The sequence below is a fragment of the Macrotis lagotis genome, chromosome 1 (genome assembly GCF_037893015.1).
Source record: "Macrotis lagotis isolate mMagLag1 chromosome 1, bilby.v1.9.chrom.fasta, whole genome shotgun sequence".
NCBI lineage: Eukaryota > Metazoa > Chordata > Mammalia > Peramelemorphia > Peramelidae > Macrotis > Macrotis lagotis.
Genome location: NC_133658.1, coordinates 358,339,565 through 358,363,880, shown reverse-complemented (window position 1 = coordinate 358,363,880; position 24,316 = coordinate 358,339,565). Strand labels below are relative to the sequence as shown.

Below are 24,316 nucleotides of genomic sequence, written 5' to 3'. Positions count from 1 at the left end.
TTGTTGTTTGGATTTTTGTGTGAATTAAGTTCTCTCTCTAAAGTCTGGGTCAAAGAAGCTAAAATTCCCCCTGCAAGTTGGGGAAGAGAGGCACTCACTAGTATTTGCCACAGGCAATCTCTAGTGCTCATTATCATTAACCTTGTCTAAATATACAAATTTGTAGGAATACTTCTTACCAAATATTACTGCCAGAGTCAGGAGAACATAGGACACAATTATCAGCAACACTCTATAATGATCAACTATGAAAAACTTAGTTCTTCTCAGCAATACAATGATCCAAGACAATTAATTCCAAAGAACTCATAATGAAAAATTCTGTCCACTTCTAGAGAAATAACTGATAGACTCTAAATGCTATCTCAATTTACAATTTTATTATTTATATAATTTGTAATTTTTTAAGCTGTTTACTTTGTTATAGTTTATAATGTTCTTTTCTTTTGGCCTGTTTCTTCTTTCACCATATGACTAATATGGAAATATGTTCTACATGATTGCACATACATAACCTTTATCAAATAGCTTATTGTCTTAGGTGAGGCTCAATTATTTTTTTAAATGAATGATAAAATCAAATTCTATTAAAAAATATTACTTCCAGATGGCTAAAGTTCCCTTAGAGTGTTTTAATGGTATCAAACTCAAGTTGAAATGAACCATGTGCTACATATTGACTTAGAAAAGTACAAATTAACAATATCTCTGTTGTATTGTGTTTTTATTTATTTTGCTAAAGATTTCAAATTACATTTTAATTTGGTTTTAACACTTTTGAGGCCAATGGGCTATTAATTTGATCCCTCTGCTCTAGAATGCTATAAGTTTAATAAAAAGGGCATGGGATAGCTTTCTAGGAGGAGAAGGAGTAGGAAAACTAAGAGAAATTACAATGATGCAGAAAAATGCATCATTAAAATTTTTTTAAAAATAAAGTCAAAAATGATAAAAGGATATGCAAAGACAATTTACAGATGAGATCAAAGCAATCCATAGTCATATGAAAAATTGCTCTAAATTGTTACTTATTAGAGAAATGCAAATTAAAGCTTCTCTGAGATACCACCTCACTCCTCTCAGACTGGCCAATATGACCAGAAAGGATAATGATCATTGTAGGAAGGGTTGTGGGAAATCTGGGGAAACTATTACATTCTTGGTGGAGCTGTGAACTCATCCAACCTTTCTGGAGAGAAATTTGGAACTATGCCCAAAGGGCAACAAAAATGTGCATACCCTTTGATCCAGCAATACCACTACTGGGTCTATACCTTGAAGAGATTATGAAAAAGGGGAAAAAAACATCACTTGTACAAAAATATTCAAAGCAGTCCTGTTTGTGGTGGCAAAGAATGGAAATCAAGTAAATATCCTTTAATTGGGGAATGGCTTAGCAAACTGTGGTATATGTATGTCATGGAACACTATTGTTCTAATAGGAACCAGGAGGGATGGGAATTCAGGGAAGCCTGGAAGGATTTGCATGAACTGATGCTGAGTGAGATGAGCAGAACCAGAAAAACACTATACACCCTAACAGCAACATGGGGGCAATGATCAACCTTGATGGATTTGCTCATTCCATCCGTGTAACAATCGGGGGCAATTTGGGGCTGTCTGCAATGGAGAAAATCATCTGTATCCAGAGAAAGAGCTGTGGAGTTTGAACAAAGTCCAAGGACTATTTCCTTTAATTTAGGGAAAAAAAACTATCTTATTGTCTGATGTTGCTATCTCTTATACTTTATGTTTCTTCCTTAAGGATATGATTTCTCTCTCATCATACTCAATTTGGATCAATGTGTACCATGGAAACAATGTAAAGACTGGCAAATTGCCTTCTGTGGGGGGGTGGGGGAGGGAAGTAAGATTAGGGGAAAAATTGTAAAACTCAAAATACATAAAGTCTTTAATTTAAAAAATAAAAAATAAAGTCAACTGGGTTTGCTTATGCATTATCATTTGGTCAATTAAAGAAGAATCTACTTACCTTTGAGATATAACCTGTAGTGATATTTTGAGTTTATTTTGGCATATGACATGAGGAGTTGGTCTAATTTCTGCCAGACTGCTATCAAGTTTTCCCAATAGTATTTATATAGTGAATCCTTCCCTCAGTAACTTGGGTCTTTGGATTTATCAAAATTATGCCAGTTTGTTTCTCCATATTATTTACGGAATCTGTTCTACTGATTGATCAAATTTTTTTTAACCAATGTCAAATTGTTTTAATGATTACTGCTTTGTAATACAAAGATTTGAGATCTGATACTTCTAGGTTCCTTCCATTTCTACTTGTCTCAATAAGATTCTTGATCTTTCAATTCTCTATTAATTTTTCTCTAGATCTAAAAATAATCCTTTGATAGTTTGATTGATTTTGCTCTGCTTTTCTTGATTAGTCTAATTTACTGCCTCTAGGACAAAAATATAGCAGGGAGAGAATGAAGGGGGTGTGATATTGAAAGACTGTGAAGAAGGGAGACACAGAAAGGGAATATTGTATAATTGGGGAAATTCCATATCCACACCCCAAACTCAGTACTTGTGCAGGTGGTTGAAACAATAGCCTATGCGTTTCTCTAGCACCCTAAGGTCCTACTAAACTATCCTGCTGGGGAAATAACTTTCTGAGTTCTAACATAAGACAAATCCGAAATAGGTCAATGGATGAACACAGCCCTGAATGTCCTAGAAGCGTCAAGAAGTAGCTTCTTAAGTATAAAAGATGGGAGGGGAAGAGGAGTCACAAAGACAGGTTTCAAAATTAAATAAAGTAAACAAAATGAAAAATTAGCATGAGGCTGTAACTTTGTGGCCTTATGTTTTTGTTTCTTTTTACTTTTCCCTTAATAAAAGTTTTACTATTAGGAAAAAAAAAAGAAAGCTCCATTTAACTCTAGTTTGTTTCCTTCGGTAATTAGACTTGTGTAGAAAGAAGAGATTCTCAGACTAGATTTGAAATCCCAACATGGCCAGTATGTAGAGGATGACTGGCAGAAGATCTCCATACCTATGTAACTAATTCTGGAAAGATCACCAGCAAAAGTTTGAGTAAGGGGTGATTAACTTTTTGTGCTCTGGAACTCTGGAATATTATCTATTATGCAATCACAGATGGGTTATAACCTTCATCAGTAGAGAAAATAGTTATAAGAAATCAGTGATCTTTGAATTAACAAGAAAGGGGGGAAGAGAAAGGAGGGAAAATACATGGATAGAAGAGCAGACAGAGTATCCTTGGTGTGGCCATAGGGTCCTCTTCAGAAGGACCTAACAGCTGCCAATAGACCCTTGACTTTAGCATCTTAAATATCTGAAACTCTTGGTTCTGAGGTCTAGGGTAGGAAGGAAGATCTGGTCTAAGGAAATCAGATTCTTAAATTTGCTGAAGACCACAAAGCTTTAGACTAGGAAAGGGTTTAGGTTAAATGTAGTTCTAAATCAGAACAAGATTAACATTGGTACCAGGGTCTCAATTCTCTAAGCATCTCTCTTCTTGTCTCTGTCAGCACTGACTCATCCTACAATTCCTTCTTTCAAGGGCCAGCAGGTGGCTCTAGGAAAACAAAGAAGAAAGGAATCATCCATGACCTTGATCCTGGATTTTGAATATTCTGCAGTGAGGGTCTATTACAGGCTTCTCATGGGTAGTGGAGTCAGGTTATTGCTGGAGGGGTTTTAGTTAAGATTTCTGGGATTATTTAGGGAAAAGAGGCATCAAATGAGAAAAGGAAGGTCTGAAGGAATAGGAGTTTTTGGTAACACAGGAAGGGATAGGCAAAATATCAAAGCAAGTGTATATGAAGGGGAAAGGTCCCTGGGGAAGAGTGTATCTGTATGTATATTTGTATATGTGTGCATATACTATATAAGTATTTCTATATATCTATTGATGTATATATAAGTATTTCTGAACTCAGTGGGATATTGTTGCTGCTGGGATTTTGGGGGTCACCAATTAAAGACAGAATTTGGGGTAGCAGAGAAATTGAGGTCCACTGAAAAGGATGAAAGAATTGACCAGCACTCACTTGCTCTCTCTCTCTCTCTCTCTCTCTCTCTCTCTCTCTCTCTCTCTCTCGCCTGATCAGCTCCCTTTGACTGACTGCCTTTCCTTATCTCCCTCTTTCTGTCTCAGCCTTTGTCTATCAAGCAACTATGCCTAGTCTTTAGGTTTTTATTTATTTTTTTTTAATTTTCATCCATTTGTACATGTATATTTCCAAGTTGCAAAATTTCCCTCTGCCCTTCCTTCTCAAATCCCTCCTCTCAGTAGGGAACAGTCAGGTTAGCATTTTACATATATATATTGTTAAACATATTTACAAATTAGTAATTTTTGCAATGAAGAATTAGGATTAAGGGGAAAAGATACATAAGAGATAATTTTTATTAAGTGTTCATCAGATTTGGTAGGGGTGTTTTGTTTTCTGTGTGTTTTGTTTTGTTTTTCTTCCTCTGGTTGGGCATAATATAGACCATTACCAGTCTAATACAGTTGTCTTAGTTCTCTGGACTGTTGAGAGGAGTTGCTTCCATCAAGATTGTTCATCTCATAATGTTATTGATGTATTATTGTTCTCTTGACTCTACTCCCCTCACTCTGAATCAGTAACTCATTCCATGCTTCTCTAGTCTATTTATTGTTTCTTATAGTATTCATGTACCATAACTTGTTCACCATGCCCCAATTGATGGGCATCCCCTCAATTTCCAATTCTTTGCCACTATAAAAAAGAGCTGCTATGATTATTTTGGAACACATAGGACTTTTCCCATTTTTTTTTCTTCTGGATATAGTCCTAGAATTGGAATTGCTGGGTCAAAGGATATGAACAGTTTTATTACTCTTTGGGCATAGTTCCATATTGCTCTTCAAAAAGGTTGTTCACAACTCCACCAGCAATGCATCCATGTCCCAATTCCTCCTACATCCTCTCCAATATTGATCATCCTCCCTTTTTCTCATCTGGGCTAATCTATTAGGTGTGAGGTTGATACCTCATTGTTTTAATTTGCATTTCTCTAATCAATAATAATTTGGAGCATTTTTTCATATGAATATATATAGCTTTAAAATTTCTTCATTTGAAGAATTTTTGAATTCCTTTGACCTTTTATTAATTGGGGCCTCCTAGCCTTTTGTAATTCACCCTGTCCAAAAGTGCACGTTGACCCTCCAGGAGGAAAAGTTTTTTTTAAACTGTTTACTTTGTTATATTTCATAAAATAATCCTGAGTCATTTTAACATCCCAGAGAGTGTGCAAATGAATTCTTTTGCTTTTCAGTGGCCCCCAAATGTTATCCTTATCTGGTTGCCCCAAATCCCATAGTCAACAATATGATTGGGAAGGATGAAAGTTTGGGAAGTTAAATAAATGTGGAAGATTTTAGTGTTGTCTCAAGAATCATCAAGGAGGGGCAGCTAGGTGGAGCAGTGGATAGAGCACCGGCCCTGGAGTCAGGAAGACCTGAGTTCAAATGCGACCTCAGACACTTAATTACCTGGCTGTGTGGCCCCATTGCCTTGCAAAAAACATAAAAAAAAAAATGAACTAAGAATCATCAAGGAGAGGAGTTGGATTTCGTGGGGTTTCAGTGCAGAGGAATAAGGCGGAGGGTATCCAAGAGCAGGGGGAAGGGATGAAGGGAGTGTCAGGAATAAGATGCAGTGTGTTAGGGGGAAGGGGTGCGGGGACAAGTGCCCTGTTCGGGAAGGGGGTGTAATGTTTCTAGTTTCTTTGGATACAGGGGAGTGGGTGGGGTATGGACGTCATGGTGGGGGTGTGCTCGGATGTTCAAGTGTGTGCTGGGTGGAGAGCATGGGAGAAGTGACCCCCGGGAGCAGAGTGTGTACTGGGGGGCTCCACAGGGTGACGTAGGGGCGGCATGCCCCAGCCCGAGGGTACGCCGGGGGGCACACGAGGCGGAGTGGGCGCGTGTGGAAGCGCTGGAGCGGCTGGAGGGGGAGTGTGCTGGGGGGGCGGCTGCGAGAGAACGGCGCTGGACGCGGGCCTATGGGAAAGGGGTGCCAGGTCCGAGGCGACAGCACCTCGGGGGCGCCCCCTGCCGCTGGCGGGCCCTGCCTTCGCGCCCCGGGGCCTCCTGCCCGCCATCGGTCTGCCCTCTGCCGCCGCAGCTGCCGCCATTGTCCTCGCCGCCGCCGCCGCCGCCGCCGCCGCCGCCGCTCCCACAATGCTCGTCTAGCCCCGAGCCCTCGGCGGCGGCGGCGGCGGCGGCTCCAAGATGGCGCAGACGATCTTCGAGGCGCTGGAAGGTGAGCGGCGCGGGCCGGGCCGGGCGGCCGGCGGGCGGGCGGGCGCGCGGGCCGCGGCGGTGGCTGCAGGGCGCGGAGGGGCGGCGCGCGGCCCCGGGGAGCGGCGGGCGGGGGTGGCTGTTCCGCGCCGCGCGCCGCCCCTCCCTCCGCGCCGCCGCCGCCGAGGGCTGGGGCCAGGGAGCCCCAGGAGTGGGGCGGCGGGGCCGGGTGCCTGGAACAGCCACGACGGAGGGCCTGCAGGGCGGGAGGAGGGCTGCGGCCTGGAAGAGCCGCTCGCAGGCCGGGCCCGGGAGGGGCGGCCGGGGAGGCCTTGGCCGCTTTGCGCATCCGCGTCTCCCGAGAGCACGCCGGAGACCCATTGGGCCGGCCTCGTCCGGATTCCGGGGGCCGCCCTCCGCCCCGCCGCCAGGCCGGGCCAGGCCTTGGGAGCTCCCGGGCCCGGGCCCGGATACTGGCTCTAGTGCGCACAAACGGGCGCAGGCCCGGCCCCTGGGGAGGCGACGAGCGCCCCCCCCCCCCCCCACGGTGACACAGCCCGCCAGGGACCCCCGAGATGGGCTCACACAGGAAAACATTCATTTTAACTGATGCCCTTTATTTCATTTCTGAATAGACCTCCAGCTCCTCTCCTGCCTAAACACTGTATATGTGTTTATACCTGTATGTATATCATATATTACATGTAGACTGTATTGTGTCTGTATATATATACATATATGTATACACATACATATACACACTATATCCACAAAGCTAGAAAAAGGAACACTTAGCTGCTCCAAATAGGAAACTGAGCCATAGTATATTACACCCCCCCAAGTAATTTTCTTAAATTTTCTGCAGGCCAGACAAAGTCATCCTACTTAACAGTTCCTGTTTATTGTTTTATCTTGTTAACATGATTGTTATCTTGTATATTTGATCCTGCATCATTTCAAAGGAGTATTCCTTGGCATCTCAGAAAAAATCATATTCTTTCTCTTTTACAGATAGCAATGTTTTCTTCTGTTCATGATCTGTACTTTATTTGGCTAGTTGAGGGCAATTGTGTTGTTTCTTTGTGACCACAAAAAATATCACAGACCTTTCTCTCTTTTGACTCCCTGCTTTGAGGGGATTTTTTTTTGGGGGGGTCAAAGATTATGGACATTTTATTCACAATATGGACATAATATTCACAATTACAGATTGTTTTCCTGAGTAGTTGGACCAAGCAACTCCAACAGTGTACTTCTGGAAGGCTCTCCAAGACTATTTACATCTCATCTTGGGCAGTTTGCCAGCCTCAACATTGTTTTTCTTATTATTTGAGGTTTGAAGTAATCTTTAATATATCAGCTTCTTCATTTTTCAGATGAGGAAACAAATCTAGACCTGGGAAGTGACTTAATCCAAGTTCGGGGTCTAGATTTGAGTCTAGTTTACTACATAGAAGCATAGTACTTGGTTTCAAAACCCATATCTGAGAATTTATCTTCTGTATTATATTGGGAAAGTTACTTTTCTTTAGGCCCTTGAATCATCATTTTTAAAATGAGGAGATTGGACTAGATCATCCTTCAGTCCCTTTCAGTTCCAAATCTCTTATCTCCAATTTCAGCTGCTACATTTTATTTCTACCCTGTACTCTACTCTCCTTTTATTGGTTTCAATTTCTTCTTCTGTAAAATGAATCAGTTGGATTAGATAATCTCACAGGGCTTTTCCAGCTCTTAAAAGTCTTATGTTTGGGGCAACTAGATGGAGCAGTGGATAGAGCACAGGCCCTGGAGTCAGGAGCACCTGGGTTGAAATCTGCCCTCAGGCACTTTATAATTGCCTGGCCATGTGACCCTGGACAAGTCACTTAACCCCATTGCCTTAAATAAATAGAAAATTTTTTTTTATTTAGATTTTTCAAGGCAATGGGGTTAAGTGGCTTGCCCAAGGCCACAGGGCCAGGTAATTATTAAGTGTCTGAGGTCGGATTTGAACCCAGGTACTCCTGACTCCAGGGTCTGTGCTCTATTCACTGCACCACCTAGCCGCTCCAAATAAATAGAAATTTTTAAAAAATTTTAAAATGAGAATAAAAAAAGGGTGGGTGGAAGCAATCAGTGCTGCCTTGATAGGATTTAATAAAGGTAAATTGAGGCAAAAGATAGTTCTTAGTAAAGTGAGAATTTACCAATAAATAGAATCTCAACTTCCTAAGCAAAGCTGAGTCTAAATGAGGTGTACAGCTCTCTTTTGTAGTTTTGGATACTACAGGAAAAATAGGAAGGCTAGCATAAAAAATGGAAGAAAATATGATTGTATAGAAATTGGGGATGGGCTAGCAACAACTTTCTCCTTTCCTCTGAGAATAAATTTTCATTGTTTGAATCCAACTATAAATGCAATGACAGATAACAAACCAGACTTTGGATAACAAATCAGGAAAACATGAAGGATAATTTGGTGATGTAAAGGTGCTAGACCAGACTCCCTGGTGTCTACTTGACTTCTTCAAGGTAACAGATTTCCTTGACTTAAGAATAGAATAGAGGTTAATAAGAGAACTAGATTTCTAAGCTTTAACTCCTTACAAGACAGTTGAATTTCTAAACTAATTTCAGAGACAACGACTTGGACCAGGACTGTCCAAGATGCAGTTCAGTGTGTTTTTATGAGACTGCCTGTGACGAGTTACTAAATGCCTTAGCAAATGAAACTGAGCAACTACAGAGCTCTCACTAAAATGGCAAATCAAAATATGTTGTCTATTATTTTAATAACTTTTAAAAATGAGGTTGGACAGCTCTGACTTAGTTAACAGGACAAATGCAACTATAAATAGAATAAACTTAAAAAGATGCAATCTGATTATTTCAGTGCCTACAACATGTTATTCAAAAATGTCAAAAGACAACGCTTACTCTCAAGGCATAGTCTCGTGGTGAAGATAACCTGACAGTTTTATACAAATGAAATATTTAAAGGATAAATCAGAGATAACTTCAAAGATAAGGTGCTAAGACTAAAGAGGACTAGAAGCCTTCTTGCAGAAGAGGTGACTTCAGCTGAAACCTGAAGGAAGTCAGGAGGAGGAAATAAGAAAAGAATTCTAGCCATGGGAGATAGTGAAAATGCTCAGTCTGGAGATGGAATATCCAGTGTGAGGAATAGCAAGGAGGTCTTTGTCACTGAATCATAAACTAGTTGGAGGGGAATAAGGTGTTAGATGACTATACATGTAGGATCAGACTATAAAAACCAAATGGTCATACTTAAAAAGATAAATTTGTTAATTGAGTACATGGTGGACTGCAGTTGGAGAAGACTTGAGGTAGAGAGATCAACCAGAAAACTATTAAAATAGTTCAGACTGGAGATAACGAGGACATTCATTATGGTGAGAAAATTGTCTGGGAAGAAAAGAGGGCATATATGAGAGGTTTTGAAGGTGTGACAAGACTTGACAACTGATTGGATGTGGGGGTTAAAAGAGAATGTGGAATCAAGAATGACACTTAAGTTTTGGAAAAGAGTAATGGATGGTAGTAAGGATAATTGTAATAAGGTAGTTAGAAGGGATTATTTGGTGTTGAAAAAGAATTGGACTTGTTGAGTTTAAGGTATCTACCATATATCCATTTTGAGATGTCTAATGGGAAGTATTACAAGACCAGAGGTCAGGAAAGAGGTTAAAATTTGGCAACTAGATCTGAGAATCATCTGCATTGAGATATTAAATCTATAGGAGTTGATGAATTCACCATGTGAAATAGTATAAAGAGTAAGAGAAGAGGGCTCAAAACAGTCACAAGGGGCCTTCACTGTAAAGGGTGTGATCTGGATGAAGATCCACAAAGGAGACTGAGTAGGATTGATCAAACAATAAGGAAGAGAACCAGGGGAAAACAATTATCACCGAAACCTAGAGAGAAGAGAATATCAAGGTGGGAATGGCAGTGGATATCACAAAGGCTACAGAAAGGTCAAAAAGGATGAAGATTGGAAACAAAGCCATTTAATTGAGCAATTAAGAGATTAATTAGTGACTATGGAGAAACCAGTTTCATTTGAGAAAAGACATTAGTAGTGGTCCAAATATTCTCCCTCTTTGGTCTTTAAACATTTTGTTAAATCTTGCCAATTCTTTGTGATCTTATGGATCATATCACATCAGTATCATCCATCTGGTTTTCTTGTCAAAGGCACTGGAGTGGTTCAGTTACCTAAAGCCACAAAACTAGTGTCTGAGGTGGGATTTGAGTTCAGGTGCTCTATCCACTGAGCCATCTAGCCTCATAAACATTTACACATTCTTTAAAAACCCAACTATCCCATTAGGAAGCTCTCCTTGAGGTCCTCCCACCCCCATGCAACACTTTGTTTTTTATACCTTTCTAATGCAATAAGCTTTATTTTATCTTTGTCTCTCTTAGTGGCCTTTAGTATTTAGCACTAGACCTTTGCTGAATGAATGGAAATACCAGGAGAAATTTTTTTCATTAGCATTTTTAAATGTTATCTTTTGTTTTTATTTCATTTTCAAGTATATTGCTCCCTCCCATCCCCAGAGAGATATATCTGGTAAAGAAAAAAGAGAAAATGAGAGAAAAGAGGCAGTTCAGCAAAACTAACATAAGACTTTAAAGTATATAGTTTTCCCACCATCTGTAATCCCACTTCAGACAAGGCAGAAAGGTACATTTGCTTTCATCTTCTTGGAGTCTTGTGTTGATGATTATAATTATACTGTATTTGGAATTTGTGTGTGTTTGTTCCATTTATTTAAATTATTGTAAAAAATGTATATCATGTTTTCTCGGTCCTTCATACTTAACTTTACATGAATTTATATGTCTTCCCATGCTTCTCTTTATTCTTAATTATTTTTTCTTATGGCACAATAAAATTCCATTGCATTCATGTACCTCAATTTGTTTCTCCATTCCTTAATTGATTGTTTATATAGTTCCTCACCACTCCAATAATTGCTACAAGAAATATTTTATTTGTGAGACATTTCTGTCTTAGACTTTTAGTATTTTTGCCTGCTTCTGATCATTTTCATCACTTTTTTAGCATAATTTCAAATTGATTTCCAGAATGGTTGAATGAATTCACTGCTCCAAAAACCAGTTTATTAGTGTCCCTTTCTTTCTACAACCAACCCCCCCTCCCCACACACACATTGACTATTTTGGTATTTTTGTCAACTTTTCTAATTTCCTGGATTTGTTTGAGGTAAAATATCAAAGTTGTATCAATTTACATTTATCTTAGTGACTTAGTGAATTGGAGCATTCTTTCATATGTTTGTTTATAGTTTGTAGTTGTTTTCTTGAGTCCTATTTGTCTATATCCTTTGACCACTTAACTATTGGGAAGCTAGAAAACATTTTAGGAGAGATCACTCTTACTTGGGTAGGGACTATTTATGAAGTAAGAGGTAACTGAGCTGGTCTTAAAATAAAGGAAAGAACTTTAACTTCAGTTCTGCAAGTGTTCATTAAGATCTTTCCATGTGCCAGGCATTGCTAAATCTGATAACTCAAAAATGAAACAGTTTCTTTTGTCAATGAATTGACATTCTACTGGGATCTCAACAGATTTAGAGGGATACAGTGATGGCCCGGACAGAATCAAGCTTAAAAAGGGAGCTAGCTACTTTTATCCTAGTTGCTCTTTTCCCTTTCCTGTGCCTAGCATAGCAAAATATATGTAGTAATCATGATAGTAGTAAAAACTTCTGTTATAGTTTATGGCTTAATGGACCTCTGCTAAATTCCAAACTCCTGTGATATGGAGGTATCCCTGGGTTTTCTAAAGTTATGCCACTGAAGCACAAACTGAAACAAGCTCTTCAGAACTAGAAAGACTCCAGATGTGTGCCCAATGATAGACTGTTGTCCACAGATCAGCCTAGTTCTTTTCTGGAAGGCTCATCAACAGAGGGTTGACAACCAGGTGATGAGTTTTATTGGTCTTAGCTCTTGAAAGCATGAAGAGCCTAAAGTATGAAGAGGTTGTAATCTGCATCAGAGGAAGAATCCACATTGGTGAAATTCTGGATTCTCCTCACTCCCTGTAGTCCAAGCATGTAAAAGCAAGTATGGTCTCTGAAAAGCATTTATTGATTATTTATGTATTGCTATGCTAACACTTGGGATTACAAAGAAAGCTTGCCATCTCTTCTCAAAATGGTCCCTACTCTCAAGGGACTCACATGCTAGAAGAGAAAACAACACACAAATAACTGGACATAGAGGATATATACAGAGTATATGAAAAGTAATCACAAGGTACTAGTAGTGAAGAAGACCAGGAAGGTAGAATCTAAACTGAATGTTAAAGGAATCCAAGAAAACCAAGCAGGCAGAGTTGAGAAGGGAGAGCATTTCAGGCATCTTGGGCAGACAGGAAAAAAGCCATGCAGTCTTGAGATGAAGTGTTGCATTTAAGGTACAGTAATTAGGACAATGTGGCTGAACCATAAAGTATGCAGATGTAGAATATAAGACTAGGAAGGTAGGAAGTAGACTGGCTAGAAGTCTTTAAAAAAACAGGATTTTATATTTGATCCTGGGTTAATAGGGAGACATTGGAGTTTATTTTGTAGAGTGAAATCATGCCCTACCCAGCCTTAGATCATCTTAACCATCTTCCATATTTAAATACATATATGTGTAATATATATATATATATATATATATATATATATATATTTCTGTTTTGACTTTGTTTTTAAATTACCTTTGACAAATATATTTATTCCTCCATCTCTCCCCAGAAAGCTATCCTTTGTAACAATTTTTAAAAAGATATGAGAAAGGGGAGGCTAGGTGGCATAGTGGATAAAGCACTGGTCCTGGAGTCAGGAGTACCTGGGTTCAAATCCGGTCTTAGACACATAATAATTACCTAGCTGTGTGGCCTTGGGCAAGCCACATAAGCTTGTTTGCCTTGCAGAAACCTAAAAAAAAAAAAAAAAAAATGAGAAGACACTTCCCTCCCTTTTCTTTGTAAATGTGAAGGGTCACAGGTATATTTGGGTCTACCTCAAATTAACCTTAACTAATCTCAATTGGACCATCCCTTTAGCAGGGTAATCATTGTACTCTTCCCAAATCAATTTACCAACTCACTTTCTGCAGTAGTTTTCTCAAATCTCATTTCTCAAGCCTTCCATGGATTCCCCTCCCCCAGCCTCTTTGCTGAGGCCCTTCACCAAAAAACTTAAGGCCACTGCATTTGATGTTCTTCTTCCTCCTTTTCCTGTCTCTCATACATCTTCCCTTTTGCTATAGTCATATATAAAGAAATGACCCTGTTCTTTGCCAAGATCATTTTACATGCACCTTTGATCCTATCCCCTCCTGTCTTTCCAAGTTTGTCCACATTGTCATTTCCATTCTCTCCTCAATCTTGTTCTGTATTGTTCTTCTTAAATGCTTTACAAACATGCCCATATCTCCCCATCCTTAAAAACCCTTACTTGATCCTATAATCCCCCACTAGCTATCACTCTAAAGCTTCTCCTTTTCAGCTAAACTCCTTGAGAAGGAAGTCTATATTAGCTGTCTCCACTTCTTTCACCTTCTTTGTAAATCTTGTTTCCAATTTCGTTATTCAGTTAAAACTGCTCATTACTGGTGATCATTTAGTTGCCATATTTAGTGCTCTTTTATCAATGCTTATCATTTTTCATTTCACCATCATCACTCTCTTCCCCTGGATTTTTCTTGTATATTCTCTAACTTGATAATCATATCAGTTCCCATTGGTTCAATTTTTATTTCTATGGAGCTGATTCTCTGATGTAAATATCCAGCTTTAGTCTCTCTCCTGAGCTACAGTTCCGAATTACCAACTGCCTTTTGGACATCTTGAACTGAATGACCTGTAGACCTTGCAAACTCATTATGTACAAAACCGAATGCATTATTTTTGTCTTTCCCTCCCACCAACCCCATCCTCTATCATTCATCCCTCACCCAATCCTCCTCTCTTTCCAACTTCTCTATTACTGTTAACATCACCCTTTCCCTTTCACTTACCCAAACCTACAACCTTAGTGTTATTCTTGATTCCTTACTCTTACTTACCCAACACATCATATCAGTTGCCAAATATATTCATAGCATCCCTCCTTTGTATCCACTTCTCTCCACTCACACAGCCTCCATCCTAGTTCAGGTTTTCATTATAATAGCTTTCTAATTCACCTCTCTGCTTCAGGCTTCACGCTATTCCAAATTGTCCTTTCTTCCTCAGCCAAAGTGATTTTCATAAAACTTAGGTCTGATCATAAATAAATCATCCTTACTCCGTAAACTTCAGTGGCTTCCTATTCTAGTATCAAATGTAAAATCCTTTAGCATTTAAATTTTGTCTAACTCTCCTTCACCTACTGCATGATCCATCTACACTGACCTTCTTGCTCTTCCTTAAACAGCACTCCATCTCTTCTCTGTGCTGCTTCAGTGATTGTCTACTGTTTTGAATGCTCCTCACTTCTCTTTGTTTCCTGGCTTCCTTAAATTCGCAGCTCAAATCCCACCATTTGTTAGAGATTCCAAGTTTAGCTCTGATTTTTAAGACTTTGGTGGTAGAGGAGGCAGGGAGATATATGTTAAGAAAGGTTAGGGTCTATTCCATGGCTTATCTGCTTCGTTTGACTCTGTTGACCCATCCTCTTCTAGGTGCTTATTCTTCTCTGGGTTTTTGGAACACTTCACTTTCCTGGTTCACCTACCTGCCTGACTGCCCCTTCTGTTTCCTCTGCTAGCTCATCATCCATATCATACCCCCATCATTGTGGATATTCCCAGAGGTTCGACCCAATTTCCCCTTTCTTCTCTCTCTCCTTCCTTTTTTTGGTAACCACTCAGATTAACTATCATCTCCATGCCAATCTGCATTCTGTCCCCATTTTCTCCCCTGAACTTCAGTCCCATATCACCAGTTGCCCAACTGAATATCCTAGAGATATTTTAAATTTGATTTCCAAACTTGAGCTCATTATCTTTCCACTTAAACCTCTTCTTCCAAATTTCTCTCTTTTTAAAGCATCACTAGCTTTCCAGTCTTCCGAGTCTATAATCTTGGCATTATCCTGTATTCTCCATTCTCTCTCACCCCAGGTATACAATCAGCCAAGTTTTGCTGTTTCTATCTTCCTAACATTTGAACATTTGAGCCCTTCTCTCTACTGATACAGTTAGCAGCCTTATACCTCAATAGTCTTCTTTTTTGTTGTTGATTATTTTCTTTTTTAAAAAATTTATTTAAGGCATTGGGGTGAAGTGACTTGCCCAAGGTCACACAGCTAGGCAATTATTAAGTGTCTGAGGCCGGATTTGAATTTATATTCTCCTGACTCCAGGGCCGGTGCTCTATCTACTGTGCCACCTAGCTGCCCTGCTCAATTCTAATTGGTCTCTCTGCTTCAGATCCCTCACAACTCTATTTTATGCTACCTATTCTGCCAAAATAATTTTCCTTAAGCATGGATCTGTCCACATGGCCTAAGTGTGCCTTCAGCCCCTGTCACAATCCAGATAAACAGCCCTAGGTAGAATGGAATTCACACCAATGGGACCATGCAGGGGAAGGGAGTAAACATTTATATAACATCCATTATGGGCTAGGCTCACAAATATTATCTCATTTGATCCTCTCAACAACCTTGAGAGACAGAGGCATTTATTATCCCATTTTTTTATGGTTGAAGAAACTGAGGCAAACAGAGGTGAAGTGGTTTGTACAGGATCAAATTCAGAGTTTGGATTTGAGCCTCAATCTTACTGATTCCCAGCTCAGAACTTTATCCACTGCACCACCTACTGCCCTTGGTTGACACTAGTTGACCTTCCATGGTAAATAAGACAGAGCCATGCTTAAGAGAGCCATGGATGGGGCAGCTAGGTGGTGCAGTGGATAGAACACTGGCTCTAGAGTCAGGAGGACCTGAGTTCAAATTTGGCCTCAGACACTTAATAATTACCTGGCTGTAAAAAAAAAAAAAGCCATGGAGAGAGAGACATGGATGGTGGATTCCCAGGCCTAGAATACTTCTGGCTACTATCAGTTGGTTTTCAGACCAACCTCAACTTTCAGGATTGTTGCTTTAAAATTAGACCAGTAAAGCAAAGCTGGTAGATAGAAATATTTATTTTCTTTGGTATTTATTAAGTTCAGAATAATTTTTTAAAAAAAGGATTAGCGGGAAATATGAAAAAACATTAATTTATACAAAATCAGTCAGCATGAAAGAGTTGTGGCTAAGGTGATGTGTTGCCCCACTTTCAGGCATTTGGGAGATGACTTTAGGCTTTTGAGATACTGTAGAGGCATTTGCTGTATGAAACTGTACAGTCCCTGAGCTGTGGGCAAGAAGGATACTGACTTTTTAAAAGAAAGCTTAACTTTAAGTTCAAATCACACCCTGAAGTTTTAATAAAGTTAACAAAGGAAGACTCATGTAATTCCCTCTTAATTCATGATGAAGAGAACTGTTCCTGAGTCTAAGAATGATAAAACAGTGTAAGCCCTGAGCAATCCATGTGATATGGATGGTGGGCCTTAGGTAAGGGTTTATATTGTGACTGTTTGGGGAGCAGCTATGACTTCTGAGGAGACTTAGCTATGCATGGTTTTTTTTTAATCTTTATTACCAGTTTTTGGTTTTATATGATTTCAATTTCCAAAAAAATCTTCTACTCCAGCCCCTTCCCCAAGAACTATCCCTTATAACAAAGAATAAAAAAATAAAGAGATGGGGATAGAGAATATCTTATCAGCAAAACTAATCATCATATCAACCAAATCTGATATTATATGTACTATTCCACACCTATAGGTGAAAATAAGGGAGAAAGGTACATTTTCTCTTTTCTTCTCTGGGACCAAATTTTATCCTTATAATTACAGTGTGGGGGCAACTAGGTGGCACAGTGGATAGAACACTAGCCCTGGAGTCAGGAGGACCTGAGTTCAAATTTGCCTCCAGACACTTAATAATTGCCCAACTGTGTGACCTTGGAAAAGTCACTTAACCCCATTGCCTGGCAAAAGCAAAAAAAAAATAATAATTATAGTGTTTAATGTTTATTTACATTGTAATATATTATTCTTCCCTTTTTGCTTAATTTTGCATAAATTAATGTTTTTCCATATTTCCCTCTAATCCTTTTTTAAAAAATTATTCTGAACTTAATAAATACCAAAGAAAATAAATATTTCTATCTACACAATAGAAAACAGATAGAACCAGAACTCTATAAGTATATGTTTGCCTTATAACTTCAAAGCTAGTCTGCTTGGGCTTTTTTCTGGTCTTCCTTCTATTCTCTCTGCATTTTGGGGTTGGGGAGTAGGGGATATGGCATTACCCTTTATTGCCCAGACAATCTGGTGACCCTCTGCTCTGGTGGTAGGCTCACCAGTCCTGTGCCAAATTTAATGTGGAATGCCCAATGAGCTTTGCTCCTGTTGCAGCACAGAGCTTCCTGAAACTCAAGTTAGCCTATCCATCTCAGCCTCTCCAGCTGCAGGAACTCCTGTCCTGCACATCCACACCCAGCTCTTTTTTTCATCGAAAGAAAAAAAAAGCTCCAAGGACAATTCTTTCCTATTTTTTTTCCTACCCTATATCTATTTTCTCCCTTGATCCCACCCCTTCATTGAGGAGAAAAAAGAAATTAAAAAAAATAAAAACAAAGTAATTATTAAGTGTCTGAGGCTGAATTTGAGCTCACTTACTCCAGACTCCAGGGCCAGTGCTCTGTCCACTGCGCCACCTAGCTGCCCCATAAAGATATTTTCTTAAAACAATTATTTTGAAGATGTATAAATTATTCTCCAGGTTCTACTCACTTCACTTAGCACTGGTATTTCTTTACATTCTTGATATTTATCATTTTTATGATTTGTTTTACATTCAGGTATCCAGTTTGTTCAGTTAATAATCAACTTGGCTTACAATCCTTTGCTGCCACAAAAATGTTCAATAAACATTTCTTGGTATAAATGAAATCTTCCTTTTTATTTTGGATCTCTTTAGGCTTACCACGGAGAGTCACAAGATGTGGACTGAGCATAGTTTCTAATCTGATTGTATTTTTCTCTTTAGGAATAGATAACCAGACTGTTCTGGCAGTTCAGTCACTATGGGATGGACAAGGGGCAGTTCCTGACCCAACTGCTCCAAGTGTCAATGCACCTACTGCCATCCAGTCCTTGGGTGAGTTGTTACTCAGAAGCTGATAAATATCAACTGCTCTTCATGTGGGAGATCATCAGCCAAAAAGCATATTCATAACAATTCAATTTGACAAGCAATTTGTTTTAGCAGTTTGTTAAATATCTTTTATGCAAAAAAAACTGTGCTGGCTGTTAGGGGTACAAGGACAAAATGAAAAACAGTTCCTGTCCTCAAGAAACTTTTACAGTCCTTGGGGGAAGTGAGATATGCACATACTTTGGTAAAAAAGTAACTGGAGGGGGCAGCTAGGTGGTGCAGTGGATAAAGCACTGGCCCTGGAGTCAGGAGTACCGGGGTTCAAATCCCATCTCAGACACTTAATAATTACCTATCTGTGTGGCCTTGGGCAAGCTGCTTAGCCCCATTTGCCTTGCAAAAACCTAAAAAAAAAAAAAAAAAGTAACTGGAGGAAGAAGAGAGCACCCTACCAGTCAAAGGAATCCAGGAAGATCTCCTGTAGGAAGGAGCATTTGTGCTCAGCCTTGGAAGAACTAAGGATTCCCAGGGACATCTACTAGAGGGAGCACTTGCCAGGCATATGGCCAGCAAATGTAAAGGCATGGTGGTGCAGGAAAGCTAGGTGGTGCTGCAGTCAGGGCACTGGCCCTGGAGTCAGGAGGACCTGAGTTCAAATTCAGCTTCAGACACTTAATAATTTCCTAGCTGTGTGACCCTGGGCAAGTCACTTAAATCCATTTGCCTTGCGAAAACAAAAAAACAAAAAGAGCATGGTGGTGGAAAGGGAGAACCAATTGTGGAGAACAGGAAGTAGGTCAGTTTTCCTGGAGAGGGTGTAAAGGGGGCAATGTCCAGGAAGCCTAGAAAGGTAGGCTGGAGCCACAATGTGGAATGGTCCAGATTTCAAGCTGATGTGTTTGTGTTTTTTTCCTAAAGGCAAGAGGGAACCACTGACAGTTCTTGAGTAAGGAAATGCTATGGTCAGGTTTGTGCTTTAGCAGTGCTATTTTATCAGCTATGTAGAAGACAGGCTATAAAGAAGAGATGAACTATATTGTTGTAGTGCTCCTTAGACTTCTTCCCTCTACACACCATTCCCTAAAAGAGTCCCTACTCCCAGGCTCTCCTCCTTTCCCCTTTTTCAGTCCTTCACCATCCTATAGGATTTGCTTGTCTGTTTATTTGTTTTTTCCCTTAGAATCCAGACTGGCTTTTTGGATCCCTTAATGCTGAGAAAATAGGATCGGTGTAGAGGGACTGAGCACAGTGTTCCTATTGCACATTTAAACTGTCCTACCCAGAGACCCTGTAAAACCTTTTATTAACAACCACTCACTTATTTATCTTCCTGGGGCCCCTGTGATATGCAGACAGGCCAGACATTTTTTTCCATTTTGTTCCTAGGAAATCCAAAACACAGAAGGCACAAAAGGCTTGCTAAATATCAAAAAGGGAGTCAGTGGGAAAACTGAGACCCAAATTTCTGTCTCTGAGCACTGATTGAGATTCTGGCTTTGCTTTTTTAACTGCCAAGTCATTCCTCCCCTCCACCCTCATCCCACACTGCTTTAGTTTCTTCATTATGAAATGAAGGGGCTGAACCATGTGATGCCAAGGCCCCATCCAGCTCAGATTGCTGCGATCCACAGTACAGTTAATAGATATCAGGTCTTTTGTTTCACATGTGACTTTATATTGACCTGGCCAGAAGTAAGTGTTCCCTCTTACGAACACTTATGGCATTTTGTTCATCACTCTCTTAGAGCACCAATGTTTTATTTTGTATTTTCTATATACATATAAGATACTCCCAGCTAGAATAGGAGCTTCATGATGTTCACTTGGGACTTTATCTGAGATGTCCTTGTAACCTTTCCCATATATAACCTAGCACAAACTTCTGTGGTGGTTTATTTTTTGTAACTCACTAATATGCTTCCTATTGAGTATTATATATTATCCTTATAACTAGAATTTATGTTCTTTAATTGTGGAGGCCATGTCCCTTCTAAACTTTGTTTCTCCCCTTTCTGACTAGAATTGGTACTCTGAATACCATAAGCATTTAATAAATATTTGTGGCATTATGTCCATTTCAGTTTCTTGTTTTTAGTAAGTGTTTTTAATCTGTGTTCACACATGTACATATATGCATTATGTGTTTTGACATATACCTCTTAAACTCCTGGAGGGCTTGTGCCCTCTTATTCCTTAGCTCCTAGCAGAGGTCTCCATGTATTGGCTGTGCTCAGTAAATATGTTTTCATTGACTGATGTGTCCAGTAATACTCACTTGACCTTCCTGATCACAGACATGGAACACAACAGCCATTCTGAAATCAGATATTTGTCCTGGTTCTTTTTTTTTTTCTGCCATTCTCTCTGACATGGTTTTTCTTACTTTGCCTTACTCTCTGTTACTGCCCTCTCCCCATCTGACTTACAGATGATGAAGATGTCTTTCTCTGTGGGAAGTGTAAAAAGCAATTCAATTCATTACCAGCATTCATGACCCACAAGCGGGAGCAGTGTCAGGGGAGCGCCCCTGCACTGGCTGCTGTCTCCCTGGCCACCAATAGCATCTATGCACCTTCTGTCACATCTGTGCAGCAGGCTCCACCAGCCAATCGCCAGGTAACCATTGGGAATGAGGGGTATCTTCAGAGCTGGGACTTGGGGAGGTAAAGGGAGGTGAGGTAGCAGCTATGGAAAAATGGAGTTCAACTCACAGGAAGGGTTGGAAGAGAACCATAGAATGCTGAGTTACTAGCAGAGTTTTCAGGGGAAGGAGCCTCTTTGGTCTCTTCACATTCTCTATTCTAAAAATGTAAACATATTATGTATATACTGACAAATTTCTAGATGACACTCTAGGAGAGTCCAAATGTGTCCACTAAAGTGAGATAGGAAGAAGAGATCTGAGGAAAGGTTCTCCAGGTTATTCCCTAGACATTCTGATTCTCTTTCCTATCTCTTATCATAAGCAAAGAATTGTGAGCTTTCTTTTTCCCCCCAAAAAGTGTTTCTAAATGGCAATAAAAAAGAATATAAGAAAACCTATCCTCTATGTTTAAGGGAACAACTATAATACCAGGACAGTTATCTGTGAATTAACTTTCATTTTCCAGGGCCCTGGATTGACATCAGTGTCTTTTCCCCAAGTACAGTTTTTAGATTGTGTGCAGTTGATTTCTCTGGCTTAATATTTTAGAAATGTTGAGGTAAGCTAAACATTGAAGTAAAAATCCTGATAGTGGCTACTTGCTACATCTTCATTTTATGGCTTTGCCATGTTTTAAATTTTGCCTTAAGAGGATCTCTCAGATCCGTAAGTTAATATAACATTATATTAGTATATCAGTATCCTGGGTTGATTTCACTGTACTTAACCAACTAAAAACAATTTTTTAAAATGAAAATTAGTTCTATGTGTGATGCCACATATTAGAATTCCTTGCTAGTAGGGGAGGCTGAGACCTTAGGTCACCCAAGCTGGGGAGTTTTGAGCCACATTGGGCTAAAGCTGGTCAAGTATTTCCACTTTATCTGAAACCAATACTATTGGGGTGAATAGCGGGGGGGGGGGAGACTACCAGATTGCCTAAAAGAGGGATGAAACTTCCCTTTGGAAATGGAGCAAATTAAAGTTTCTAGGTCAGTCAGCTTTGGAATTGACTCATAAATGATCATCATATTTCCAACTTGGGTGAGGTCTAGCTATTAAAAAGAAAAATTAGTCAGAGGGGGCTGGCTTCTCAGGTAGAAGACCTCAGAGCTACAAAACATTCTAAAGGGAGGGAATTGCCTACATTTTTTTTTCTTTCAATCAAAACAATGAAACTAGGCTGGTCACTTTTATTTCTCATTTGGCCTGACTTCTCTGGATTCTCACTGCAATAAAAACATTACTATATTTGGGTTGGCAAACTTCAGAGAAAGATTTCAGCTCCATAAAAATTTTTAAAAACCTGTGTCTTTGTTTGGTCAAGTCTCTTTCCTCCTTAAAACTTTGTATTTTGAGCCCAATTAAAGTTCAATATGTCTTTTAAATTTTTTTCTCCTTTGTTCAAAGAACAGAAATTCCGTAGAGTTGGCTGATTGAATGTTAGCATTCTGGTGAGAGTGGATGATAATCTCAGACAAGGGCAGATTTATAAGCAATAACACCTAGTGCTTGCTCTGTCAGTAGAGGACGTGAAGTGGTTTGTTTTTGACTCCATGGCAAAAATATAGGGGGCTGCTAGGTGGTACCATAGAGAGAGTTTGGAGCCTGGAGCCAGGAAGACCTGAGTATAATGTGGCCTCAGACACTTAGTTAGTAGCTGTGTGACCCTAGTCAAGTGACTTAACCTCTATTTCAGTTTTCTCAACTAGAAAATGGGGGGGGGGGAATAGTAGCACCTACCTCCTAGAATTGTCATGAGGATCAAATAAGATAATATTTATAAAGTGCTTAACATTGAGTCTGGTAGGGGTTATGTCAATGCTAGCTTTATTATTATAATCATTATTAATTTTAACTTTACTTCCCTATGAGAGAATGGAGCTTCTTAGACTTGCAAGAAGGGATAGTTGAGTGATGGAATATTAATATACCTTATATATCATAAGTTAATATGTGCTATATATTGATAATGTCCTCTCTTACTCAGTCATAAGTTTAGTTTGTTTTATTTTAAAGAAAATAGAGATTAGTATTTTTTTTTGAAGGTTTATAAATATCTCTCTCAGATATAGGGTTGATGAGAGGCCCTTCTGTCTTTTGCAGCAATTAGTGAAGCATAGAAAAGGAAAGTGATTAAATTGTGTTTGGTCATTTTGTTCTTTAAACACCCTGTCTCCTGCAGACTCTCACCTGTTTTGAATCATTCTTATTTTTATCTGTGGAAGGCATATCTTGTGGATGATGGTGTGGGGTAGTCATTAGAGTTCTGGTTCTGGAGATGGGATGATCAAGGTCCAAATCCCACACTTTCTTTTTCTTTTGTAAGTCACTTAACTCCCTGGACCTTGGTTTTCTTATCTGTAAAATGGAGAAAGAGAAGTTTCCAACTTTTCTTGGTTTTCTTATCCCTTGGCTTTTGGTCAACCTTTCTGTTCACTTGGTCAATATGAAAGCAAATGAAAGTCTAGAGTTTATTATAAACATAGACATCAGAAACAGTATAAAAAGATTTTTATAAAATTAGTTTCTTTTATTATTAGATGCTAACATCTCTGAACAGGGGTATTTGTATTCTTCCTGTTTTGCCTCTTTGTCAAGTGATGGGAGAAGAGAGAGCTCCAGGTACCCCAGGAGGGGGCATTGGGTTCTTCCCAATGCTGGAGATTCCTTTTTGTGTGATGTCCAGTTCTTATGTGTTTTCCCTGCAGCAGATCTCTACATACATCACAGTGCCCCCATCCCCTCTAATCCAGACTCTGGTGCAAGGGAACATTTTGGTGAGTGATGAAGTGCTCATGTCAGCTATGTCAGCCTTTACGTCACTGGATCAGCCGATGCCCCCTGTGCAACCCCCTGTACAGCCTCCTGTGCAGGTAAGAAAAATTCATGCCTTGCTAGGGAAAGAGTACAGCTTCTTCATAACATTAAATTTGTTTATTGTCTTGGTTCACTCTCTAATCTATAAGCCACCCATTGTATTTCAAAGATCTTGTTGAAAAATAATGATTTATTTTCTTATTTTCTCTCATATGAGTAATTCTGATCTCTGATAATTAAATCAGATATTAGGTTCTTGAATTAGGGCTCCTCAGTGTAGCAATTTGAATTCTCTAATGTGAGGTCTAAGTTTTTTAAAATGAAGAGACATCAGTTTCCCCATTTTAGTGCCTACAT

General features: G+C 39.5%; 1 protein-coding gene and 1 long non-coding RNA gene across 6 annotated transcripts in view; one reads left to right on the top strand and one right to left on the bottom strand.

Annotated features, from left to right (window-relative positions):
- Positions 1-6,226: 6,226 nt before the first annotated feature.
- ZNF341 (zinc finger protein 341) overlaps positions 6,227-24,316 on the top strand; it is a 33,247-nt gene continuing 15,157 nt past the window's right edge. The window contains exons 1-4 of one of the 5 annotated variants that reach the window (XM_074212144.1): positions 6,227-6,284; positions 18,388-18,498; positions 20,924-21,111; positions 23,854-24,015. In XM_074212144.1, the coding sequence (XP_074068245.1) occupies positions 6,254-6,284; positions 18,388-18,498; positions 20,924-21,111; positions 23,854-24,015 (492 nt within the window). In that variant the 5' untranslated portion in view covers positions 6,227-6,253. Of the gene's footprint in view, positions 6,285-18,387; positions 18,499-20,923; positions 21,112-23,850; positions 24,016-24,316 lie in introns of those variants that run through there. The other 4 variants (XM_074212143.1, XM_074212145.1, XM_074212146.1 and 1 more) reach the window with 4 other exon arrangements.
- The window catches only part of LOC141505882 (uncharacterized), a 35,931-nt gene continuing 34,718 nt past the window's right edge, over positions 23,104-24,316 (bottom strand). The window contains exon 3 of the long non-coding RNA XR_012473719.1: positions 23,104-23,500. This is a non-coding gene — a long non-coding RNA (uncharacterized LOC141505882). The remainder of the gene's footprint in view (positions 23,501-24,316) is intronic.